This window comes from Vipera ursinii (genome assembly GCF_947247035.1).
Source record: "Vipera ursinii genome assembly, chromosome: 3".
In the NCBI taxonomy this organism is placed as follows: domain Eukaryota; kingdom Metazoa; phylum Chordata; class Lepidosauria; order Squamata; family Viperidae; genus Vipera; species Vipera ursinii.
Window position 1 is genome coordinate 34,400,824 of NC_139516.1, and position 27,568 is coordinate 34,428,391.

Here is a 27,568-nt window from a genome sequence, read left to right on the forward strand (position 1 = left end):
AATGCCTCAAACCAGTCCAACCCGACTAAACTGGTTCTACGGCCTTCGACTACGATAACATCCAAGTGCTCCTGAAACCTCTTAAACCACACGGAAAGGGTGGCCTCCCCCTTAACTTTTACTGGGGCATTTTGGAAATCGGTTAACATGATACTGGAGGGTCTCAATTTAACCCACTGCTTGGTCCGGCCGCAAACAAGTTTAAATGTCTCATCGGAAATAATCGAGACTGCAGAGCCGGAGTCTAGCTCCATTTTACAAGGAATGCCTTGTAAATGGAGTTCCAATTTTAGTTTGGGTTTTAGTGGCTGGTGGGCCCCGGTACGGCAGATGGCCCTCCAACTTTTGAAAAACCCCACGCTTGTCGAGCTCCGGGCCCCGGTACCTTTCGACAACGAGTTTTCCGACTGTCGCTTGGGTAGGCCCTCTCGGAAACAGCTACAGCAGACCACTGCGATGTGGCCCAATTTTCCGCAGGCCCGACACGTGGCTGACTGGAACTTGCAGCTCACCCCTGCATGGTTGCCTCCACAGCCTCTGCATTTCAGGGAGGGAGCTGCCTTCTGTTGTCTCTCCCTGTGCTTGCGTCCTCAATCCCGTTGTTTCGTTTTTCGCTGGATCTGGTCGATGTTGGTTTCTTCCTCATCTGTGTGCCCGCCGTACGAATCGCCTTCGTAGTGTATTGCTTCCTCTGGGCTGCTGGGCAGGGGAGTCTGTACTGCTTACACCGCGCCACCGTCTGCCTTGTCGGCCAAGATCTCATCTTGAGCGTCTTGGAGAGTTATATCAGGCCTTGCGAAAAGCCTCTGTTGCAGTCGCTTGTCTCATAGGCCGCACACAAGCCTGTCCTGTAGTCTCTCGTCTAGGTTGGAAAACTTGCAGAGGCGGCGGCCTGTTGCAAGGCCGCGATAAACTCTGACACAGATTCACCCAGCTGTTGTACCCTCTGGTCAAAATGGAACTGCCAGGCCAGCTCGGACATTCGGGGCTTGAAATGCCCGTTCAGCTTTTGCGTGAGGTCTCTGTATGAGATGGTTTCGATTGGCGTCGGTGCGAATAGGCTTTTGGCCAAATCAAATGTGGCCGGCCCACTTATGCAAAGCAAGGTCGCCGCTTTTAGGCCGTCCTCGTCGATTTAGTTCACCCGGAGATAGTTCTCGACTTGCCCCAGGTGTGATGGCCACCGTTCGGGATGGCGGATGTTGAATTCTTTGGGCTGGCTGACCTTAGGCATCTTCTTCCTCTTGTTCTCGGATCCTGCTCCGCCAACTCAGACAGTTGGTTCTGAGTATGTGAGGCCGCTAGCGTGGTGACTAGCCGGACGTAGAAGGGGGGGAAGATGCCTCTTTCCTCCAACACGCGAAGCCGTCCCCTCATGAATTCAGCTCTTTAAGGCAAAGCAGGATCCCATCCTCATCGCCACTGTTGTGTAGTGGGTTCTGGAGAGCAGGAAGGATGCCAGGCCGATGAGTACAGCATAACAGCTCTTTATTAGGTGGTAGTGACCATACTGAGGAATAGGGGCTACCTGCACTCTTTATATAACTGGCCAGTACCTAGCCAGGTACACAACCAACCAATCGGATTGAACCTGTTTCCCGCCGAAACTGCTTCCTGCCAAAACAGTTACAGTTCAACGCCTCCTGGTGGTGACTCTTATACAAGTGCTTTAGGTGTTCCTAAAAAGCCTAATACATAACAGAACTAACATTTGAGTAGGAACTACTGGGGTACTCAAATTTTCCACTGAGATGCTACAGAATTAATCACCATTATAACCCACTGAGGAACCTCCTTTGCATATATTGTGGAAAGTCAGCTACCCAGAGAAGGAAATATTAAAAGGGCAGAAAAAATATATACTGCTCAAAAAAATAAAGGGAACACAAGACAAGACATCCTACTATTAAATACAGTACATTGTGTTGTTTAAGTGTTCCTTTTATTTTTTTGAGCAGTATATTTCCTCAAAGGATCTTAAAGAGGCAGGAAAACATGCCCAGTTTTTCTTGATAGCCCCAGTCTCCCTCCCCCAAGCAGAAACCAGTTGTGTACAAATGCAGATGTAAATCCAGGGAGCTAGGAGGTTAAGAAGACAAAGACCTAAAATCTATATACTCCATCCAGCGTCATCAGCCCAGCCCCAGGGAAGCAGGACATGACCTTTGGACATAATAGGATTAACCCATCACCATCAGAATACCAGAAAGGCACATTCAAACTCAGGTCAAAAGTTCATGACACAGGAAATAGCCTCAAACAGGAACAGGAAGCAGCTCCAAACAAAAGGCTCCAGAGGGTATAAAAACCCACTCCCTACATGTGTTCAGTCCTTTTTCTGCAGAGCATCTTTCTGTCTGGTTCTCCTCTTCAGTAAACTACAACCTTCTTCCTAAAGCAGTCGCCATGTTTATTCCAGCTTGGATGGAACCCTGATGAAGACTTTTCTTTAACAATATGATATTTAAATGCTTTAACATCTGTCATGGTTTGTAACGCTAATAAATAAGCCAAATAACTAAACATATTTTCTAATCTTTTAAAAATCTACAGGACAGAAAATAATGCAATGCAGAAAATGTGTATATAAACATGGTACTATTGTTTCCAGCTGCTTTTATTTATATTTAAGTTTTGCTTGTATTTATGTATGCTTGAATCTTGACATTGATTCAACCATGTTTGTTGAGAACTTTATTTTGGCATCTGTTACTTCCAGCAACTACATCTATAAAGCATAAGACAATTTTTGCGATTGTTATGATTGTTCCTCAAGTCCTTGTACATAATGGTATAAATGAGTAACAATTTGTACAGTTCCACCAGTCTCTCCCCTACCAGTAGGAAAATAGTTTGTTTTGCATTCTGATCCATTTTCCTTCATGCAGAAGAGAACTTGCACGGCATGTGGCTTATGAGACTCCAGGTGAGCTACACAAATCAGCCTGGATTTGCAAAGCTAGAGAATGGAAGAAGAAAGCAATAACAGAGAGACTCCCCGGCTGATATCTGATCTCACATGCTCCAGAGTAAACTTAGCTTGGCTTTCTGAAAAGGACTTCATGGTGTGAGGCACAGAGCAATTTACTGTTTCAAATGCCAACAAATACTTAGGGATTATCAGCACTCATTAAGAGGTTCAAAGGAGAGTTTCAAGCTGATTGGCCAAGAAGCTCCCCCTCCTGCAAGTTAAATCATTATTTCCTGGCAAATCTAAGCTTGAGGCTTATCTACCTTTTCATCCCTACCATTTGACTAGGGCCTCTTGGGAGCAGAAGTAATGTCTTCTAATGGCTCTCAGTTTGCCTAGCTTGAAAATGATTCCACAAATGGAAGGGACCCAGAATTTCACAAACTCACTGGAAATGTAATAGGCTTTGTCTTAGGGTTACACATTTTTGGCTACAAAAATGTAGATGACTAAGAGGGTAGCAGTGGAATATAGAAACTCAATCTGCTGCCATCCAGTGCAGCCCAGTTATGGTAGTCCTGCTTTGTCTCCCGTTGCTGAGATCCTATATCAGCCATAATAGCCACATCCATTCCAATTATATTTAGTACACAGATACTGTGCCAATGAGGTTCATATATTGCACTAAACCATGGTTTAACTGTTCATTGAAGAAAGTAGAGCAGCTTAGTTCCCACATATTAAACCGTACATCATGGCTTATAAGGCACACTAAGCCATAATGTGTTGTTTACTTTTGACTTTATTGTGATTTATTCACCAGACATGATTCAATTATGATTGATTGCAATGTGAAAGTTCAGGAACTATATTAGGAAAACACTGAGTATTGTTGGAGGTTTTTGATTGATGAATAATTATATTTAACCCAAAACACAATTGGCTAATTCATTGATTAAGCTTGGGCAGAGCCCAGGGGAATATAATGGATATAATGGAAAATTGCCTAATCCAGTCAGACAGCAGAGTCCCCCCATACAGTTCCATTTTTTTTCATTCGCAAATAAGATTTCCCCAGCTTTGTCCTCCAGCAATTTGCATTTATGGTATGCAGTGCTTTTTTTTGTAAAAGAAAAAGATGCTGGAACTCACACGTCATACAGCCCGCTTTGCCCTACCCTACAAGGTTCCATCCAAGAAAGGTGCCGGAACTCCATTCTGAGCGTTCTATGAGGAAAAAAAGCCCTGATGGTATGAAAATGCACCATATATTGGGATTCTAGAACTGGGCTGCAAAAATATGAATGACCACTAGATGCCACAAAGAATTATTTTACAGTACAAAAATACACATCATGCATGAAATATTTTCAGACGCATATTTAAGGTCAGAATAATTGCAACATGGACTCCATTTACGTATTCAGGAGTGTCAGCAGCAACAATATAAACAAAAAACCAAAAAAAAAAAACCAAGATGGAGACCATATAACAGTGCAATAAAAGCTCACAATTTTTTTATGTGTGTCACAGACAGAAATCAGGCAAAGTTTCAATTGCTCCTTCATGGACAACATCTGGACTTCTTTGACCACACCCTACAGACACTCCTGTATATTCTTTATACACATCTATTATATAATATTTAATATGGATGTGTACTTTTGTTCATCTTGCTACCAAGTAGTTTCACTGTGGTTACCCTGACATCTTGTGGTGAAAAATATAATGCATCAAATAAATTCACTAAGATTGTGTTTTTACATTAGAGCCCAGTTCCATCAATATTTTGTTTGTTTGAGAAACAGTTATATTCAAATAAAATTCTAGTTTGATGTTAGATACTCATTTACTAAGCAATATGGCATTGAAAAATATTATATTGATGTAAGAAAAAAATATCAAAATCTGTATTAGGATAATTTCTTTATTAGATAAACTCCTAAGTCATAGAATTGTGAGCAAGTGTTTCATTCTTCAGAACAATTTAGAGGGAGGATGTAAAGAAAATAAATAAATATACCCAAAATCAGATTGTGTAGAAAGAAATTTATTTAATGAACTGCATTTATTGCTATTTTGGCTTGGATTTGGAATTATAGATACTTGAATAAAATTATTCAGATGCTAATAATAATTACGCAGACTATGTCAATTATGCAGACTATGTCAAAAGTTTGATTTCATTTTAGATGTGCTCAAAACTTTGTCTGGCTCATTTCATAACTACTTTTCTTTGGAGCTTAATTGGCATTTTGAATTAATTTAACTCTGAAAATCTAATACTTTTTCTCTAAGCCTGGCACCACTCTATATTTCTCTGTACTGTTGTGTGTTTTCAATGAAGTATATACTAAGCAGGTATTTTGGGTTCTGGTTTCTGTTCTGGGGGATTATAATCTGCCAACATGCCTTAGATAGTTTACATTGTTGTAAACCAGTTTCTGGACTTAAACTGATCTTGTGTTGACTTCTTTGTTCCTGTCTCCTTAGCTGGAGAAGAAAAGGATGATTGCAATACCAGTGAAAGCAACTCATTTTCCCTGGATTCTCTTGGTTGAGCAGGGCAGTTCTAGTTTTGGGGTAAATTGGCCATCACTTCCATAAAACATCATATAAAATAGGCCAGGATTTTTGTTGCTCTTCTCTGCACTCTTTCCAGAGACTCTACATTTTTTTTTGTTTTTGATGATCAGAACTGGATGCAGTATTCCAAGTGTGGTCTTACTAAGGCTTTGTAAAGTGGTACTAGAATTTCACGTGATCTTGATTCTATCCCACTATTAATGCAGCCTAGGATTGCACTGGCTTTTTTGGCTGCTGCCGCACACTGTTGGTTATTATTTAAGTGATTGTCCACTAGATCTCTCAGTTACTGGCATTAAGTTTCACCTAGTTTATACCTATAGAATTGGGGTTTTTTGCCTAAGTGTAAAATGTTACTTTTATCTATGATGAATTTCATTTTGTCAGATTGGACCCAGTATTCAATTTGTTAAGATCTTTTTGGATCTTGAATTTGTCTTCTGGAACGTTGGCTATTCCTGCCAACTTAGTGTCATCTACAAATTTGATGAGTTCTCCTTCAATTCCCTCATCTGGATCATTTATGATGATACTGAAGAGTACTGGGCCTAAAATGGAACCTTGGGGTACCCCTCTGATTACTTCCTTCCATGTGGATGTAGTTCAGTTGAGGACTACACATTTGTCAGCTAGCTACATAGTACTCTGTTACATATCCTTAGGAATCCACACTGATTTTTTTCTAACAGAAGGCTGTCTATTCTATGCCAACTAACAAATGCAATAGTTGAAACCTTTTCCTAAAATTCATTTAGTATCTGTCTTCCTATAACTTAAAGACACTATTTTGTATCTAGCAGTCTGGGACAATGGAAAGCAAGCTTTATCCTTCTGTGAATATAAGGTCCTTATACTCTATGAGAGAATAAGTTAACTTCAGGTATTTTCAGAATAGTAACATATCTCCAGGTAAGTCATCTTAACAATTAATATTCCCAAATCATTTAAACCCCCTTTACAGGAATTCTTCCTTTAACTGGATATACCTGAGATGGTTCTGATAAACTTGTTTTGTCCCAGCAATAAATATCTTTGTCCAACTGGGCAGGCCAAACAAACTACAGAATGACTGAATTCTAAACAAACTAAAAACTGTCTTGAAAGGTAATTTGTGCATGTCTGTGATAAAAGAGCAATGCAACGCTTGTCTTTTACAGGTTTGACTGGTAAGAAACAAGGAAATAACTTCATGACCCTTGACCTCTGTTGGAGTAAACAGAGGCATAGGGGCTGTGGAAAGAATTCACCAACATACTGTATTACAAAATGTACCATTACTTCCTTTTATTTGGAAACCTCTTTTGATGCAATATAATACTGGATCTGCCTTTTTTGTAAACGCTATTTTATTGACTCTGATGCAGTTTGAAATCAACTTTTCCAAGAACTTTTTCACAGAGCCAGATATCCTCCTTCTTAATCCACTTTATTGGAATTGTATTTCCTAAATGAAGACTTTTGCATTGTCTATTCAATTTCAATAAGATATTCTCTAGGCCAATGGTTCTCAACCTTTTCTTCACCACTGATCCACTTTAAATACCTTTTGTGGCCACAGACTATGGGCACAGACCCCCCAAGATTTAACTCAAGATTTAAATCATAACATTTCTTCAAGCTTTCACAAACCACAGGATAAGAACCAGTGCTGTATCCTATTAAGACCAATCTGAGTTTTTGATTTATTTGGCTGTTTCACTCAGATTATATAACCAGCCAATTTTATAAGCATGTTTTCACTTCTTCACCAAAGCCCTTTAATAAAAATGTCTCAAGTATAGGACTTAGGACTGAATATTGTGGCACACCATTTAATATTTCATTCCAAAAATCCAAGTGAGTATTCTTTCAATTTGATTGTCTGATGGGCACACAATAGCCCATATATTTTACTAATCAGGCTGATTAGCTTGCTAATAAGAATATCATGGATACAATATTTCCACAGTCCATTAAGGAAGCTACTTAGTCAAATAATGAGATGAGGTTAATAATATGAGCATATATTTTCTTGACCAATTTAGAGATTGATTATTCCTAGTTTATTAAATACGGTAAATTTCAATTGGATAAGCTTGCATAACATACTAAGCCATGAGCCATGCTCTATTAAACACAATAGCTAGGTTCAGTTACTATTGAAACTAAGTCTATGATTTAACACATAGATATTCCATAACCAGACCAATATACTATATATACTGCTGTATATAGTGTGTGCATGGGGAGGAGTGAATACCAATATGTCTCAGGCAGCAACGTATCATGGGACTGCTCTCATCTTGGGGGTTTAGTGTGCATTTATTTTTTAATTTGTGCCTTCAAGTGAGTCTTGAATTCTGGCACCTATAGGAATAAGTCCATGCAATTTTCTCGACAATCTTTTTTTGGAAGTGCTTTGTCACTGGCATCTTCCTAGGAGTGGGCCTTCAAGTGGGCCTTCAAGCCTTCCTGGCAACTGCTGCAATCTCCTTGGCAAGGTTTTTCAGAAGTGGTTGCCACTCCCTCCTTAGGGTTGAAGTTGACTTTGTGCTTCAAACAGGACTAGGATACACATTCACTCTTGCTATAGACACTTTTAATTGGATTTCATGGGTGTGACTCCCCCATTACGTAGTTTGATTTTGCCCTGTATGGGTGGTGTTACTATTTATGAAAAGCTTGGATTTAGATAAATAATGGATCTTAGCACAGGTATTGTACTTCTCTAAGAAGCTGGATGTAATTCAAGTTTTTATAACTTTGAATATAATAAAGTATATTTTGTCCCTTTAACAAAGTACATTTGAAAGAATAAAAATCTAGCAAATTTCATTTCAGTTTAGCCCCACAGAAGCCACGTGAGACGTCGAAGAAATTTGCACTTTTTTAAATATATATATATATATATATATATATATATATATATATGCAAATTATTCAAATTGCTAATAAAGAATTTGGGAGGCTAAGATGATCATTTCGAACTCTTTATGTTCTCATCAGTTAGTCATACCCTTTATCTGAGATTCGAACCTGGGCTGATTATATATCAGGCAGTGTTTTAACTTCCTGAGCCACAGGTTCTTTCTCTCTTTTATTAGCTGGAAGGCAAGGCAAATGTATGTTTAAGTATTTGTCAAGGCTTTTTGAATGGACCTTGCTAATTAACTCTTTCATTCCTGTTTTGGCCCGACTCTTTATTAGCAATTTGAATAATTTGCACAAATAATGAGCTGTCATAAGTTTGACTATGTCCTGTGGATAAGCCCTGAGTCGGGCCAAAACAGGAATGAAAGAGGTAATTAGCAAGGTAAGGAAAGGCCAAGACCTGCAGCGGTGTACAAATGTACGAGAAAAGTCTCTTGTGAGTTTGAATGACACTGTGCGGACACGGAGAGCCTGAGGATCCCACAACCAATGCGGGCAGAGTTCTGTCTCAATTTAAGCGAGGCGTGCGCACGTGGCGGCCTGGTGTTTTCCTGGCAGGCTGCCGCCTTTCAGGTGTTGTTCCTCCAGGCAGAGGCTTCTGCTCTCCACCCATCGCCTCGCTCGGGAACTGCAGCGCGCCTCTTTCCAGCCTCCCGAAGGCTCCTCCCGCCCGGCAACTCCGCTGCTGCCACCGCTTTCACTTTTCCCAGGTGTAAAGTTTTAAGTCGACACGCAGCGGGACTAGGAGACGGCGGCCAGCAGCTTGGTGCGGAAGAGAGCGAGCCGCTTAACGGCATGGCGGGAGAGAAGCTCGCCCGCTTCTTCCGAAATAGCCTGACACAGAGATCGTCTAGAAGAGGTGAGCTTAAGGGGCAGGACCGGGCGAGCTCTCTTCCTCCCACTTGTCCGTCAGTCTGGCGCCAGCCCAGCCTTCGTCCCCTTCTCTTCCTCCCTTCGCTCTTCTCGCTCTGCTTCCCCGGCTCCGCTGTAGTTCGAACTCTCGGGAAAAGCAACGTGCTCGCCGATCCAGTTAGTGAATTTGCGCCTTGGGGTGCGCCGTGCCTACTCCGTCCCTGGGGAGGTTTGGGGGGGGGGGGCTGGGCCGACAGAAATGACCATGCCAAGTTTGTGCTGGGTCTGCCCTTATTCTCTGCCCCAGCCGGTTGGTCAGACGCTGAGCGATGTCCCCCCGCGTCTCCCCACCACGCTTCCGATAAATTCACGGTAGGAAAGTCCCTTGTGTACTTAATGTGACGACAACGGAAGGAAACGTTTGGAATAACCGGGAAAACGGGAAGAAAGAATTTTGGGAATAGGACTGACTGAATGAAGTGAAGTGACAATAAATAAATAAGCTGAAGCTGCCAGATTGGGTTTTATGATACTTGGTCATAAAAGTCCGTGTGATAATTATTTCGATGGGCTTTTAAGGTACAAAATGTTTTTTTGCAACTGGAGATTAGAATTGATAAGGTTTTCGGAAAATTAAGACACAGGATGCAGAAATGAAGGTTGTTTTGTGCAGTTCAGTTTCCGCTTAACCAAGCTTTACTCGTTTTTGACAGAATGTAGTCAAGTTGAAGGGAAATAACAATGAGATCTAAGAAACCTTAACAAATGCATTGATTATAGCTTTTTTCTGTATACTTTTGGATAAGATGTTGAGCCTAATTCTGGTTACTTGTTTGGTTAGAGCAAGGGAATTAAGCAGTGGTGGGATTCAGCCAGTTAGCAGCACTTCGGCAGAACCGGTAGCTAATTTTTTGTTGCCCAGGCCCAGAATGGACTTCTGGAAGTGGCATCCACACAGGGAACTGGTTGTTCACATATTTGAATCCCATCCCTGGAATTAAGGCTATTCTATTTTATTATACTGGTGTAAAAGCCCTTGGCCTCTTTCATCTGTGCTATAATGTACATCTGGCCTTTAAGAATACCTGTGATCTGGCAACTGCTGGATTTCTCCATGTTGAATGAGAAACTTGCTGAGAAACGCAAGTTACGTTATTGAAAAAGATTAAGTATAAATGTATGACAGTGTGTACTGGTGAGTCCCGATGGATTAATTCATCATCAAGGCTGGGATTATTTTATATCAAGTATGAAGTAAACTTAGATGTGTAACAACTTTGTATCAGGAACCAGGAAATTCACATGTGGAGCAGGTGAACAACTCCCTTTTCTGTTCTGTTCACAAAGTAAATGTTTCTAGTCTACAACACAATGGCTGGATTCGTGCAACACTGCAAATTGAATGTAATTCATATAACAGCCAAAATCAAACACAGATTATAGTTTTGTGTAGAGATAGTCCTTGATTTACGATCACAGTTGGGACTGGAGTTTCCATCACTAAGTGATGTGGTCCTAAAGCAAAATTTCCTGCATAGCTTAGTGACAGCAGTCCCTGTGGTCTTAGTTACTCATAATTCCTGTTAAGCAGGAAGTGGAGGGAATGCCAGGTGTGGAGCATGGGGTTGCTGCCTTTTGAGGGCCAACGCAGGTTGTGCACAATTGAGGGAGGAGGCTACTGTGATGTGGCCTGAGCTCAGGAAGGCTGGGAAAAGAATACACTGCAGTCAAGCGCTTCTTGATGCTCTGTGACTGCAAAATGACTCACAGCTGCAATGTATCAGAGAGCCCTTCTGCACTGTGCTGTTGGACTGGAATGAGGATGGTTTCATATGGCACAAAGAGGCTTTCTGGTGTGGAGCTCTGGGCCTGCAAAAAGCCCTAGTAGCACAGTGCACGAGGAAGCCCCTTTGTGCTGCATGAAGCCTAACCTTACCTTGGCCTAGCCAGAGTAGTCTCTGCCACCCTGCACTCCAAGGCTCCAGCTGATCTTTGTCACCACTGCTGATAAGGTGTGCCCAGGCAGCTGCTGACTAGGTGAGACTTTCTTCCCTGTAATAGTTTCCTCCCAAGATCTGGGCAGCTCTGTTTTATATGGCCAGCAGCTGCCTTAGGAAGAGCTAGACCATGTCTTCATCTGCAGGAAGGAATAAGAAATTGACAAAGGTCAACTTGGAGTAGTGGAGTGAACGGCGATAGGGGGACAAAAGAGCTTAGACGAGAGGGAGAGTGGGGCAGTTAATCCATCCTGGCACCCTAAGTGTGGATGGGCTGCCAAACCCCCCAAGTTTGGATCACTTGACCACAGGGGTGCTGCCACAACCATAACTGCAGGTACAGGTCATAAGTCCCTTAGTTCAGAACGCTCATAATTTCAAATTGTCACTGAATGAATGGTCATAAGTTGAGTTTACCTGTAAAGTATTTGCCCCTTTCCATTTTTTTGAATTTGAACATATCTTTACCTCTTAATGTTTTCACAGAGTTTTATGTGGGGCTACTGATATGTAAAGGGCGGGGAGGAAATCTCAAAAATAAATAAAGCAGAGTTGATGGAAGAAAGTGGTGGATGAAAAACGTCCCCTTTTGTGATAGTTATTGGAAGCAGAGGACAAGATGGTCTTCTGCTCTCTGGTCTTTGTTGCAGACTGATTGATGACTGCAGAGAATAGAAGGAGGCAGGCCACTTTACTCTCCCCCCCCCACTTCTCCAGCCGTTCAAAGCAAGATAAGCAGAAAAGGAAGGGGAAAACAGACACAGCGTTTTGGAATGAGTAAGCTGATGTAATGTGGTTTAGAAGAGGCTTCATGTTATCATCAGAGAATTCCCAAACAGAGGTAATTCTAAGCAGTCCTTTAAAAGATCCTCATTATTAAAAGTGTTGATAGTAGTATTTCTGAAAAGCAACTGAATCCATTATTATTATTTTTTGGGATGGGAAGCATTTCATATGTTCATTTCACATGAACAATGTCAGTGGCATGACGCTGGCAGTGAAAGCTTAGGAAAAAATGATCTCAATCTCCCCACATTAATGCTGTTATTAAGAAGAACCGATTTATGTTGATACATGAGGACCGAGTCCTTTTTGCTATTTGCGCTTGAAGGAGCACAGGTTTTACATTTTCCAGGCTACTTATCCATCCAGATGGAGGGGTATCCGGCACAGAAGCTCACTGAAGGTAGTTTGCTTTCTGTAACACTCCTGGGTGGGCATCAAAGGATTTCTTCAGATTATCCATTTTTACAGAAATAGTTGCTATTACAGTCAGAGCAGTAAAAGGCAATATTTCATTAAACAATCTGATAGGTATGTGTGTATGGTTAGGGCAGGGGTCTTCAAACTCGATCCTTTTATGACTCATGGACTTCAACTCCCAGAATTCCTCAGCCAGCATGCCTGGGTTAGGGTGTTATTTTGTTTGTCAGCTGGAGACAGTAGGGAGAGGAGACACTGGCATTTCATCTGATGGATGGGATAGCACTGAAGAACTGCTCACAGGATTCCAAGAAATCAGGTCTTCAGTGGAAACCTTTGAAGTGAGGAGCTCATTAATCTCTGTGTCTGTGTGTGTTTTGCAGCCTTTGCTGATTTCAAAATTCCAGGGCTGATTCTGCATCTTGTACTTTTATCTATAGCACTGGGTACTTTTAATTAGTTTTAATTCCTGAAATAAGCAAAATATTAAGATAAGGTAAAGTGAAATAAAATACAAAAATGGTATCGAAAGGAGGAAATATTAACAAAAATGTATAAAAAGGAGCTTTGTTAAAACAGGTGTTTTAGTCCAGAAATCTCTTAGGCATAGACGTGTCTTTTCCTCTCTGATACATGAACACCCAGGGAGATTTGAGAATTGGCACCAAAACAGCCGTCAACTCCTGTCCCTTCCCTCTCCTTCTTCCCCAGCCAGTTGTAAGAAAAATGTTGGATGTAGAGTTGGGAGCAGTGGCAATTCTCTTGTGCTTTAACTTTATTAATTTAAGTGAAAAAGAATGTTGCCCAATAGTGACGAAAGATGACAGTAGTCATATTTGGTGCTACTTTTGCAGATTTCAGTTGTGCAATCCAAGAAGGAACTTTGCAAGCCCTCTTTGTAAAATTTTAGATCTATTTTTTTGTGTGAAATAATAAATGTTAATATGAATGTGATTCTTCAGTTTTTTTCTGGTTTTTAAGTTTATTTTTCAAAATAATAGGGGTTTCACCTAAATCATACAGTGTATTAGAAAATCTCCATCCCTTTTGAGATATTGCTTTACAACAATTTTATATTTATGCATGCTTTTTGGTTTGGAATACACATTTTCCAAAAAGTTTTTCAGGGTTTTCCCTGGTTAAAGACACTGGTAATATCTGAAAAAGTTGTAATAATTTGGGAAATGTAATCATTTTTAGAGGTGCAGCTCTCCTAAATAGTTTAATAAGTGCCTAACTAAGCCTGACCTTTAATTTTATAAACTACAAATTATAATTTAGCATCAGCACTGGAGGGTGCAGCCGCGGTGCAGCTCACCCCAAGCCCATCCTTCCGCCCTGCTCCCCTTCTTCTCAACTCCCTCACCGGCCCTCCACCCCCTCGCTGGCCCTGCCTCCCCACGCCTTTTCCTCTACCCTTCGGCCCCCTTCCCACCACCACCCAGGCATGTTCACCCCCTCGCCTGGCCTCCCACCGCCACCCCCGTTGCTTCAAGTTGCTGGGCACCCAGCTGCAGCCGCTGCCATATCTGGTAAGAGAGAATTCAATGGAGGGGCACGATAGGGTGTGACAAGTGCTTTGGGGAAGATTGGCAGGGGCTAAATTGGAAGAGAAGAAGGAATAAAACAGCTTGAACTGTTTAGCCCACGGGTGTCCAGCTTTTTGGCTTGCCTGGGCTGCAGTGAGTGAAGAGGAATTGTCTTGGCACGCATATAAAGTATATAATGTATATAAATAACCCAATAATGTTAAAAGTTTACTATCTCGTGGGGCTGCCTTACTAGCTGTCCAGGGCTGCATGTGGCCCGCAGGCTGCTGGATGGACACGCCTGCTTTAGCCTACGTGGTGTATATATTTCAGGATACAGGACATGCATTTGGATGCAAACTGTTTGTAAAAGAGCCTTGGTGGAGCAGTGGGCTAATGCCTCCTTAAGTAACACCAGCTGCCTGCAATTAGTGCAGGTTCGAGTCCCACCAGGCTCAAGGTTGACTCAGCCTTCCATCCTTCCGAGGTAGGTAAAATGAGGACCCAGATTGTTGGGGGCAATAAGCTGACTTTGTAATAATGCCGCTTGGGGTGTGTGTGAAAGCCCTAATAAGCAGGCATATACATAGAATGAAGGCTACTGCTAAGCTTGTAAGCCGCCCTGAGTCTTCGGAGAAGGGCGGGATATAAATGGAATTAAATAAATAAATAAATATTACTTTGGAAATATATCTTGGAATTAGCACTATTTATGTCTATAGTGAAAAATCATAAAGCAAGATTTGTTTCTTAACTCATTCTATATTGGAAGCAATTTTGATGAACAGAGCTTTGGTCTTTTAAAAATTTATTGTAAATTCTGCTCCCTCCTCTTATTTTGGTATTTCCTCACAAAAGCTAATATTTGTTTGGCTTTGATAGCATCAAAGCCATGAAAAAGCATTTACAAGTGGGCAACCTATGGAGCTATCCTGTCAATATTTAAATTATTCTGTAGCTCCAATTGGAGGGTCTTCACTGACATTACATAGAATAGAGAAGCAAGTGGGAAACTATATTTTGTTCCTATATTCAGTTCAAATAATTGACTCTTATAACCACATTTGATTCAAATACAGTTTTCAGATTATATGTTTAATTTATATTTTTCTAATGTCTTGAGCAAAATAGCCATTACAGTATTGTGTGAACTAAACCATCCCATTAAAAGCTATAATATAATTGGTTGGTCTGTGCTGAGCATGCCCAATAACCACAGCCAAAATAGTTAATTAAGGATGGCTTATAGTTTTAGCATGTTTTTCAAATGCAGCTGATGTACAAGATGTCAAGGGTGACTGGGTGCTGACTTGATTATATGGCAGGGTGGAAATGTGTTCTCCAAGATTTGTTTCTGCTTTGGTGATGACATTCCTCACCTCTTTATCTATAGAATCAGCTGTCTAAGGCAAACACAGAAGGGATTTTCCTCTACACTCCTCATTTACTTAAAACTTGATTTTTTTCCTTCAGGCAGTTGGATCCACCTATTGGCAAAAGTTATTAAACATTGCCTCATGCAGCCTGATGCAGTCATTATCTGTAATTTATTGTTTGACTAAATCAGAAGAGCTTCTTTGCATTTCTATATACATATTATTTAATTGTTTGTTTATTCAACTTTTATGCCACTCATCTCCTCCACAAGATGACTCTTGTTCTGTTCTGCTCTTTCTTTCCTTCCTTTCTGACCCATGGATAAAGATTTATATTGATTTTCTGATCTTTACTAGGTAGTGGTAGATAAATACAATTTAGACAATATTTAAAGAAGATTGTTTTGAAAAATTGCCACCATGGTAATAGCAACATCCATTCAAAAAAAGCCTGGAGGAAGCAACAGATTTTTACGTAGTATCTACCTGCCAAGTGAATGTCAATGAAGGTATTCAAGAGAGCAGATGTCAGTGTAGATGTGAATGTAGAATACTCTCGATTCAGAGCAGGAACCCTAAGACAAAAGTTGTGAGCAGATGGTTCAAGTCATCACTGCTTTCTTGGGGGAAATTTTGTATAAAGACTGAGGATGTGTGCAGCAACAGATGATAAGGGATAGGAGTTGAGATCACTGTTAACGTGAATGCTATGTATAAATGTCTGCTAGTTATGCATTGCTAATGAGAAAGAAACTGGGGCAAGGGTTTATGCACCAGAAGATAAGCCTTGTTAGGGCTATTGTCTATAGTTTAGTTTAGTTTAGTTTTATTGGATTTTTATACCGCCCTTCTCCCGAAGGACTCAGGGCGGTGAACAGGGCATATAATAAAAATACAAAAGTACAAAAGTTAAAAAAGAATTAAATTAATGCCCAAAATAAAACAATAGGAATATACAAATAATTAAAACCCTAAATTGACTCCCCATCAGGCCAGGCCAGCTTGTTCAAATAAGTGGGTCTTTAACCCGCGCCGGAAGGAGCGGAGATCCGGTGCCATCCGGAGCTCAACCGGCAGTTGATTCCACAGGGCCGGGGCGCCCACAGAGAAGGCCCTCCCCCTGGGGGCCACCAGCCGGCATTCTCTGACCGGAGGCACCCTGAGGAGGCCCTCTCTGTGGGAACGCACAGGGCGGAGGGGTGTTGACGCCGGCAGCAGGTGGTCCCTGAGGTATTCCGGACCCATGCCATGTAAGGACTTAAAAACCATCACTAAGACCTTGAACCTCACCCGGAAGACAACTGGTAACCAATGCAGCTCGCGGAGCAAAGGTGTAACATGGGAGTACCGGGAAACTCCCAAGACAACTCTCGCGGCCGCATTCTGTACCAGTTGGAGCCTCCGAGTGGTCTTCAAGGGAAGCCCCATGTAGAGAGCATTGCAATAGTCAAGACGAGAGGTCACGAGCGCATGAGTGACCGTACACAGGGCATCCCGGTCTAGATAGGGCCGCAACTGACGCACCAGGCGAACCTGAGCGAAAGCCCCCCTAGTCACGGCTACTATATGATCTTCTAAGGTAAGCCGTGAATCTAGGAGGACTCCCAAGTTGCGCGCCCTATCCACAGATAGGAGGCAAATTGTGAGGAATAGTTTCAGTTTGTTATCTTTAGAAGCATTTATTTCAAGACAGATAATTCACTTTCCTTGACATGGAATGTCTGTCTTATCTTAGCCAAGATTTTTACATTTTACATATAACATTGCTGTTGTTTTGCATTACAGGTGACTCCCAGGATGCAAATCCTACAGAAAACAAATCTGGTGCTGATGTAAGGCTGAGACAGAGAAGCAGTTTGTCTTCTTCAGCTGGACACCTATTTTTTGAATACCTGGTTGTAGTCTCACTTAAAAAGGACACAAAGGGAAATTATGAGCCCAAGATTACCTATCAATTTCCAAGGGTAAGGAATTGAACATAATGATCTCATCATGTGTAGAAATTAGAACATTGCTAGGAGCCTTTTTCATATATTTCTCAGAGATAAAATATGTGCAAAACCTGGAGCAACAACTGTGGCTGGCTGTGCTCTAATTGCATTTCATTCAGTGTTCTCTCTCCACTCCTCTTTAATATCTACATGAAGCTTCTGGGTGAGATTATCTAACATTATCTAGCATAAGATATCATCAGTGTGTGGACGATAGTGGAACATCTCAGTGATGCTGACTGCCTTTTTGTAATGCTTTGGAGTTTACCAATGAGTTGAAGGAGATGAAATGGTTGAAGAGATGCCTAGAGCAGTGCTGAAGGACAACATGGAGTGAATCCAAGTTAGCGCAAACTAGAACTGCTATTAGGGTCTACCTCAAAGCATTAAGGAAGAGTGGTTGATTGATGTCAGAGCTTCTAGGTAGATAAAATCTTCTTGATTTTATCTACCTAGAAGCTCTGACATCAATCACCCACTCTTCCTTTTGCATGCCAACTTATAGCAAATGTAGATAGGGAAGAAGGCACCAAGATTGCAATGGCCAGACAGTTTGTCTTATTTGAGACTACTTGAGATATATCTGTTCCCTAACAAAAAAAAAGTGCATGGATGTCTGCTAAAGCTTAGGTTGTATTGGTCTAACTGTTTCTCCAAAGTAATCTCCTTAGTTAGAATCTGTGCCCTTTATTTTCTGTTTTTGACTATCTGGGCCTCATTATCTTTTGCTTTGTGGCTTTGCTTCGTATGGTTCCTATTGTAGCGCAGCAGTTTGATTTCATTTGGCTATATATTTTCATCACTCAACTTATGTAGCAAGGGGAAGTATATGACAGATTCTTAAGAGAATCATAAAGGTCAATCTTGCCTTTCGCTATGAAATGACACAAACTACCAAAACCACCAGATATGAATACAAAATGCTTTAGATGTAACCTGCTGTTCCGCTGCTTTCATTGCTGAACAGGTGCTCTTAAAACAGGTGCTCTTAAACTTCATACTATGGGTATGGCCTTGTTCCTAAGACATTCTGTAGAGGCATCAAATACGGCATCTCTCCCTTAGATTAATAATCAACTTAGAAGCCTTTCCCTACTATTCCCTACTACTCATCCATCTTTCCACTGGCGGAAAGTATAGCACGATTGCTGAATCTGCCCTGCTTCTTTTGTGTCTTCATGTTGCTGCTGTCAACTGATTTCAAAGAAAGGCATGACAAAGTCTAATTGATTTTATATATCTTAAAGCTGTCCTTGGACAAAGTTGGAGTAATAAGGCAAATAAACTCCAATTTGCCACTGTGTCAATCAAGGGCTGAGATAAAACACAATAATGGCAATATTCAGGGGGTCCTGAAAAAGATATTGCTAGTCATCTTTGTGCTATGGTTATTTGCAAATGGGGAAATCCTTAGATCTGTTTATATTCTGATGAGGGAAGATTTCTTTACATGAAGTTCTGCTTCATGATTATGTATGCATAGAAGGAAAGGTATGCAGCTAAATTGCTGCAAGTCCTTTACTGTTTTTTTTTCCTTTTGCAAAATCCTGCTTAGTGTTGAGCACCAACCAAACTGTATATGTATGTGATCTAGGAAGCTGTATACAGAATCAAATTAGAAGCAGCTTTCAGATCTTTCCTGATCACCTGCTATCTCAGAGGCCCATAGCCTGAGCATCGGGATTACATGTAGCCTTCAGAAAATATCACATTAGTGTATTTAATTAATGTTTGATCATTTGTTTGAAAATGCCAGAATATAAGTTGGATTTTCTGCCCACAAAACATCTGTTTTACCACCGAGTAATGAGTTCAAAAATATAATACCAGTTTTTGTTTTTTCTTGGAGACAATTGTATTTTTAAAGACAGACTAGTATTCATTATATGTAGATTAAAAATGTTTTCTTGTTGAAATGTGGATTTGGAAAAAAGTTAGAAAAATATTATTTGGCTACACATTGCTAATAATGATTGTTGGATGTCCCTTGAGAATGCAAAAAGTGCTTTATATCTTACTAATTTTACAAACATAACCATCATTTTGAGAACAATAATTCTAGTATGTACAATATATGCAGTGGTGGGATTCAAATGTGTTAACAACCGGTTCTTTGTGTGGATGCCGCTTCCGGAAGTCCATTCTGGGCCTGGGCAACAAAAAATTAGCTACCGGTTCTGCCAAACTGGCTGAATCCCACCACTGAGTATATGGAATTATCCGTTTATAAGAACTGAAGGTTTGCTTCTCAGATTAGTCCTGACAGAAGTGGATGACCTTGAGCCTTATAGCAATTCTCCAGAGATAGTTATACAATAGTACACATACCATATACAATTAAATATGCATCTGTTAAGTAAGTGGTGTAAGCAGACTCTGTCTTGTGGTTTTTCATTTTTGCATTCTTAACAAACCTAGACATTGATTTTTCTAGATTAAATTATGAGAAGAGTATCAGTCTGGCGTAGTGGTTAAGGCATCAGGCTAGAAACTGGGAGACTGTGAATTCTAGTTCTGCCTTAGGCGCAAAGCCACATGGATGACCTTGGGCCGGTTACTTCCTCTCAACTCTACAGGTATTTTTCCAGGCACTTGCCATGAGTCAACACTGACTCAAAAGTACAGATAGAATAAAGTTGTGAGAGAAACTTTTTTGCATCTACTTTCTGCTTTGCATTTCAGCGTGAGAATCTACTGAGAGGACAGCGTGAAGAAGAGGAAAGATTGCTTCAGGCCATTCCCTTGTTCTGCTTCCCAGATGGTAATGAATGGGCACCCCTCATGGAGTATAAGAGGTAACTGTCCTGGGATAGTATACTAGTCTTACAAGAGACCTAGTGTTGAATGCCATGAAAACAAAAGCAAATAAAAACAAAGTTCACATTTTCCCGGTTTCTATATAACAATCAGTCCCGAATTATTGTACTTTTATTCCACTCAGCAGAATAAATATATGTACTTGAATAAACAAATAGTACTTGTTTAAATCAGTATGTACTTTGGATCTCTTCTTTCCCTTTTTAGGGAAAATTACTATTCTTGAATTTTCCAGTACAGCTTGTTTGAGAAAATTCACCTGACAAGTTATTCAGCAAGCAAATATGGCATCTTTCCTGCTGTTGCTTGAAGATCTTTAGCCAAATGCTAATTTGGTGGCTTCCTGTATGTAGTAAATACAGTGTTTTGAATCCGAATACAAAAGGAGAGAAAGGTTGCAATCTTATGTTCAGTAACAGTAGTTTAAATAATCTGCAACCCCCACAAGATGCTGTCAGAGGAGGAAATGGGCTGTTTTAACGAGTTTATTTTAAATAGGGATATTTCTATTGTTTTGTTTCAAGGGAGTATTTTAATATGAATTCCATTGAATAGTTTGGTGATTAGATGGTTTTTCATGCTTTTTGTACAGTGCTCTGGGCACCACAAAGGGAATTAGAACTGGTAATTATAAAGTTAATATTCCTAAGAGATTTTTTTTGGGGGGGACTCTAACTACATATGGTTGGTTAGGTCATAGCAATCTCTTGGCTTTGTGGATAAGCTTAACAGATCCCTGCATTCTGTTGGGCCATAAATAATCAGAATGTCCTTCTTGGGAACTTTTGGTATGGTAGCCTCAATAGATTTTGGATTTTAAGCAGATTTTCTTTTTTTATTTCAGTAGTGCTGGCTAAAATAAATGCTGCACTGAACAGCCTTTCTTGTATACCATATTTTCTGGCGTATAAGACGACTTTTTAACCCATGAAAATCTTCTCAAAAGTCAGGGGTCGTCTTATACGCCGGGTGCTGAAACTTTAGGGACAGGGCTGGCTGAGAAACCTGGAGCGGATCTCCCATTTGGTCTGCGCAGGGAAAGCGGGACCAATTGGAGAAGAAGCTGCAGTCTGATTTTTTACAGGCTGGGGTCTGGGCGTCTTTCCTTCTAAAGTTGAAGAGCAGCTGCAGTCTATCCCAACTTGAAAGGCAGGTGGGGAAGGCAGCAGCTAGAGCAGCTGCTTAGCTCTAAGGACACATTTGACTCAGGAACTGGGCGGGCTGGCTGGAAAACCTGGAGTGGATCTCCCATTTGGTCTGCGCAGGGAAAGCTTTAGAGTGAATTAGGAAAAGTTTAATCCACTTGCACTGTTTTATGTTTACATGTTTGATGACAAACAGCCTTATGTTTATAAGTGACAGTTTTCCTACTAAATACCTGCATGTCATAAGCATTTGAATTAAAATTACCATATTAAAATCAAATCTGATGTTTTTTAATTTTTATTTGGTGTGCGTTGGAAGAGGGGTAGTCTTATATGTCAAGTATAGCCCAAACCCTATAATTTAACAGGAAATGTAGGGGGTTGTCTTATACGCCCAGTCGTCTTGTACGCCGGAAAATACGGTAATCTCCATGCAATGCTTTGCAAATTATTTCTTATAAATATTATAAACAGTTGGTTATTTTTATGTTTTGTTATTTTATAAATTTTGTACATATTTTGCGGTTGGCGTTCTATCCTGATAGCTAGAGGCTGTGAGAGCCTGGATGAGGAACAACAGGCTTAACTGAACCCTGGTAAGCCTGAGTGGCTCTGGGTTTTGCAGCCCTCTGGTTTAGGGACTATGCTATCTTTGGTACTGAACGGAGTAGCACTGCTCCAAACAGACCTGGTGTGCAGAATGGGCAGCCTCCTGGAGTCATGACTCCTACCCAAAGAACAGGTGGCATTTGTGGCTAGGAGCGCCTTTGCACAGCTTCCTGTTGTTACTATTTGTGCCTATTCCTGAGTCAGGAAGCATCTTGGTCATCTCCCAGATAAGCCTATTGCAACACACACTATATGGGTCTGCTTTGGAAAGTTTTCTGAATCATTAACTGGTTCAAAATGTGATGGGGCAGGAAGTTATGTGTGCCTACAGAACAGCACATGTTACACCTCTGCTCTGTGAGCTACATTAGTTGCCAGTTTGCTTTGGAGTCCAATTCAGGGTACTGTTTTGCCCTTTAAAGCCCTTCATGCCATGGGACCGAGTTGATTGAGGGACCCTCCACCCAGTTATATCTGCCCATTATATTATGTCCAGGAGAAGAGGTATGGTAGAGGTCCTCTTGCTGACAGCAAATCTTTTCTGCTGTGATTCCTACCCTGTAGAACACCACTCCCCTTGAGGTGAGACTGGCCCCACCCTGACATTCTTCCACAAGTCCCTTAAAACAGGGTTGTGTCATCAGGCTTGGGGATCTCAGAGAAGTGGCAAATTAGTGAAATGGCTACATTGCCTATCATGATAGCTCTATCTGCTACTCTGTCATTGGTAACTTTGGTGTTTTTAATTTAGCGTTTTTCAAAGGTTTAGGTTTCATAGTACACTGCTCAGAGTCATGTTCTATGAGACGGGGAGCTATGTAAATATGATAAAACTAGTAACATTTTATGTCTTTTATTCTTTACAGTGAAACATTTTCTTTTGTCCTTACCAATATTGATGGGAGTAGAAAAATTGGCTACTGCAGAAGACTGTTGGTGATTATTTCCTCTTTTATTTATTTATTTATTTATTTATTTATTTATTTATTTATTTATTATTATTATTTATTAATTCGGTTTATATACCTCCCTATTCCCGAAGGACTCAGGGCGGTTTACAGGGCAAAATTTAAAAACAATACAGTATAAAATTAAAATAAAATTATTTATTTATTTATTTTATTAAATTTATATACCGCCCTATTCCCGGAGGACTCAGGGCAGTGTACAGGAAAGATTAAAACAAACATACAAAAATTAAAATCAGATTAAAACAATTAATTAAATAAAGTCCCCGAAATTTAAAACTAAAGCCTAATAAAAAATTAAAACCCCTTAGCCTGGGCCAGACAGCTCAAAGAGCCAAGTTTTCAGGTCCCTGCGGAATGAGCGAAGGTCGGGGGCAGTCCTAAGTTCCATGGGGAGCTGGTTCCATAGGGTCAGCGCACCCACAGAGAACGCTCTTCCCCTGGGAATAACCCGCCGGCATTCCCTAACCGGCGGTATCCTGAGAAGGCCCTCCCTGTGGGAGCGCACGGGACGAAGGGAGCTTGATGCCGGCAGCAGGTGTTCCCTCAGATAACCCGGACCCAAGCCATTTAGGGCTTTATAGGTCATCACCATTAAATTAAGTATAGCCCCAAAAATTAAAATCACAATTTAAAATCATTAAAACCCCTCAGTCCAGGCCAGATAGCTCAAAGAGCTAGGTTTTTAGGTCCCGGCGAAATGAACGAAGGTCGGGGGCAGTCCGGAGTTCCGTTTGCAGTTGATTCCATAGGGCAGGTGCGCCCACAGAGAACACCCTCCCCTTGGGGATCGCCCGCCGGCAGTCCTTGACCGGCGGTACCCTGAGGTGGCCCTCCCTGTGGGAGTGCACAGGACGATGGGAAATTGATGCTGGCAGCAGGTGCTCCCTCAGTTAATCCAGATTGTTGGGGGCAATAAGCTGACTTTGTAATAATGCCGCTTGGGGGGGGCGAAAGCCCAAATAAGCAGGCATATACATAGAATGAAGGCTATTGCTAAGCAACATTTGATTTGTGCTTAGATTGTAAGCTGCCCTGAGTCTTCGGAGAAGGGCGGGATATAAATGGGATTAAAATAAAAATAATCCGGGCCCATGCCATTTAATTTTATTGTTTTGGCTTGTTAAGAGTTTACTTGGCTGAGGTATTGGATCAATTGAGGCAATACATTCTATGCTGTCATATCTTGCCTTATAATCGATAATTCCTTAAAATGCCAGAAAATAAATATGTTTCATCATGATTAAAAAAAATTATTACAGGTAGTCCTTGACTTAGGACCATAATTGAGCTCAACATTTCTGTTGTTAAATGAAACATTTGTTAAGTGAGTTTTGTCCCATTTTACAATTTTTCTTACCACAGTTGTTAAGTGAATTACTGCAGTTGTTAAATTAGTAACATGATTGTTACATGAATCTTGCTTCCCCATTGACTTTGCTTGTCAGAAGGTCACAGCAGGTGATTATGTGGCCCCAGGACACTGCAACTGTCATAAATATGAACCAGTTGCCAAGCATCTGGATTTTGATCACATGACCACAGGGAAGCTGCAACCGTCATAAGTGTGAAAAACGGTCATAAGTCACTTTTTTCAATTCTGTTGTAACTTCGAATGTCACTAAATGAACTGTTGTAAATCAAGGACTACCTATATTGTCTATTTGAATCATGGTGTTAGTGCCAGGTTCTTGCTAAATTAGAAAGCTTTAGTATAAATAGTGCTTGACTTATGACTGATCACTTAGTGACTATTCAAAGTTACAGCAGATTCTCCCCCCCCAGCTACTTATAACCTGATCCCGAAGTTACAGCTGCTGCAGAGCCCCTGTCAATCTCCCCCCATCCTTCACTGGGTTCTTGCAGGCCTTAGTCCTGCTTCATACGTCATTGGGCCCCACATCCTCCTCAACCCTCATTACTCATTGCACACTTACCTTTCAAACATCTCTGGAGCTCCAGAGCTTGGGCTTGGGAAGGAGAACAGGCTGCTCCATTGCTGGGCCCTGTGGGATGATCCTGGAAGCAGCCACCATTTTTTGAGAAACTGCATTGTATTGTGACCGCTTGGAAAATTTCAACCATTGTGCACAATAGAACGATATGCTTTGCTTCCCTAACGCAAGGTCCACAATATTCCACAATCCACAGTTACGGAATTTCTAATCCAACAATCTTAAGGATGCCACATTGGAAAAGATGGCATTCTGGTAATCTCACATTTAAAGCTTGAGCAGGCTATTTTTAGGAAGAATATTTGGCTTCTGAGCATTCCTGTATGCTCAGAAGCCCTATTAGATCTAAGTTTTTATTGAGCACATGGATAAAATACAGAATTGGAAAGGGATGTTATGCACTGAATTAGTTTAATTATGGCAGTGGTGTTCACATTTTGTTAGTATGAATAGGCCAGCATCTTTGCAATGAATTATCTGTAGTTAGATTTGCAATCACACTAAGCTATGGTTTATTTAATGCTAGTTTGATGGAAGGAGTATTATGTATATTTGCAGCCTTGAGTTCTTTGTAAAGTAATAAAGGCGGGATAAAAATCGAATAAATAAACTACACAATATCTAAGCCAAACCCAAACAGTCATTTTGGCTTAGTGCAATATGTAAATTTGTATTTTAGATAACCAAACAGTGAAACATAAGGGGTTTGGAAAGCAGCCAAATATTTGTTCTGTTAGAATATAAAAGCAGTTATATCCAACTTCAGAGAACTTGACTTATTTGGGGAATAAATAAAAATCTTGTATTGAAAAATATAAGCCAGAAAAGTAGCTTTACTCCACTCTGGATTGCTCTCATGACAAACATAAATTTTATAGCTCTGTAACTTTGGACGGAGCTGAAACTACATTCCAAAGTTCTGGACCATCTTAGATAAGAATAACACTAGATTTATTGCACCAATAAGAATTTATAACATTGGTCCTTTATTACTTCTAGCTTTATGAATAATCAAAAAGAGTAAATGAGAAATGACTACCTTTCACAAACATGGAGATGAAAGTTAACGTGGAGAGGAAAGGTAGAAAAAAATCAGACCAGTGGTTTGGAATAGGTAGAGAATACCAATAATGATTCTTTGAGACAGCCAGCTAAAATGTCTGGATAGAGAACTGTAGAGATGAAGTGATTTGCTGGGTGGTGGTAAATGCATGTTTTTAATTAATAATCCTTCAGATAAAATAAGAGAAGAGATAACGAGAGAGAATGAAGGAAGAAATGGGATAGCACAAGTTTTTAGAAAATCAAGAATGAACACAACTGATTACAGCAAACCACAAAGCACTGTTGTTGAATATGGCTGTCCTTAACTCAGCTAGTTTGGATCAAAGATAGTTGTCGCATTTGGGGAATATGGTACTTCATCTATCCACATAGGCTGGATGGTTCAGGAATGAGTTTGGATATTTGGAGGAAATATCCTTTGATGAGAAAGCCATGCTTATTGCATTTTCTCTGGAAACCTAGCAAAAAACTAGGCGATAAACAATGTCTGGCTTTCAAATTCAGGAGGTAGAACAAGGTTCCAAAGACATAGTTTCTATTAGGAAACATAGGACAAATAGAAAAGATCCAAAAATGCAGGTTTTATCCACCAACTTATTGATTGTCCTGTGAGAGGCAGTAATTGATTTGTCTACTAATTTCTTGATAGTTTCCTCAGATGGGAAGTGAGTTTTCAATACTGTAGAACAGGCTTAGAGAGGAAAAGAAGTGGCTTATAGAAGGTTTTCATGTCTCAAAGTGGAAAGAATCTATTTAAAAAGATATTTTCCCTGTGGTTATAAAAGAATAATAGAGTTTACTTCGGGAATGATATCTATATGAAGTGAAATAAGGTTATTTATGTTAAAAATAATGAATATGTGGTGTGTCTTTATTACCTAGCCACTGTTTATTCTGCCTGTTATTAAAATTATTTTTTAAAAAATTATGCTGACTCCAAACAGAATTGCAAATGAGATTTGTAAGATTTATAATGGGGTAAGTTTATGTTGAATTGCTGGTCTACACAATCTCATTTGAATTATTTAAAACACTGTTCTTCAACATGATGACCACCAAATGTGTTAGATTATAAATTTATAATAAATTAATCATCACTTCTAACTAAGAGCCTGATATGTAGGAGTGATAGAACTTGTAGTCAGATGATCATTGATAGCCCAATAATCAAATTGACTTGGGGATGCTGGGATTGGTAGTTAAATGTTCATGGTAGTGTAAATTGATACTTCATAATTGAAGTTAGAAAGTTGAAAGAAACTGAAGTGCTTTTATATATTCCTCTAAGTTCCTCCCCTAGCCTAATTTATGTGTTCACTGATAATTTTATATTTTAATTAAGGGGAAGAAAGAAACAATAATAGCTACTACTGATCTTGATAGCATTAATGTTTTTTCCCTGGAATATATAATTTGCTAGTTATTTTGAACAATTGTAAAGATTTGTGGGTGAAAAGTTGCTTGAGATGATGTGTGGACAGGGTTGATGATCTGCTTGGTTGCAGTTGGGCCAGCAAATGTACCATGGAACCACACCCTTCACCTGGTTGCTGGGCTCAGCACTTGTGATGCAGTGTTTTAGTTACGCAGGAGACTGGAAACCTGGTTTCCATGGTCAGTTTATAGCAGTGATGGCGAATCTTTTAGAGACCGA

General features: G+C 40.4%; 1 protein-coding gene across 1 annotated transcript in view; it reads left to right on the top strand.

The window, feature by feature from the left end:
• Positions 1-9,086: 9,086 nt before the first annotated feature.
• The window catches only part of DENND2D (DENN domain containing 2D), a 47,042-nt gene continuing 28,560 nt past the window's right edge, over positions 9,087-27,568 (top strand). Inside the window, exons 1-4 of the mRNA XM_083358257.1 lie at positions 9,087-9,266; positions 17,150-17,328; positions 20,038-20,150; positions 22,793-22,862. Of these exons, the coding sequence (XP_083214383.1) occupies positions 9,203-9,266; positions 17,150-17,328; positions 20,038-20,150; positions 22,793-22,862 (426 nt within the window). The 5' untranslated portion in view covers positions 9,087-9,202. The remainder of the gene's footprint in view (positions 9,267-17,149; positions 17,329-20,037; positions 20,151-22,792; positions 22,863-27,568) is intronic.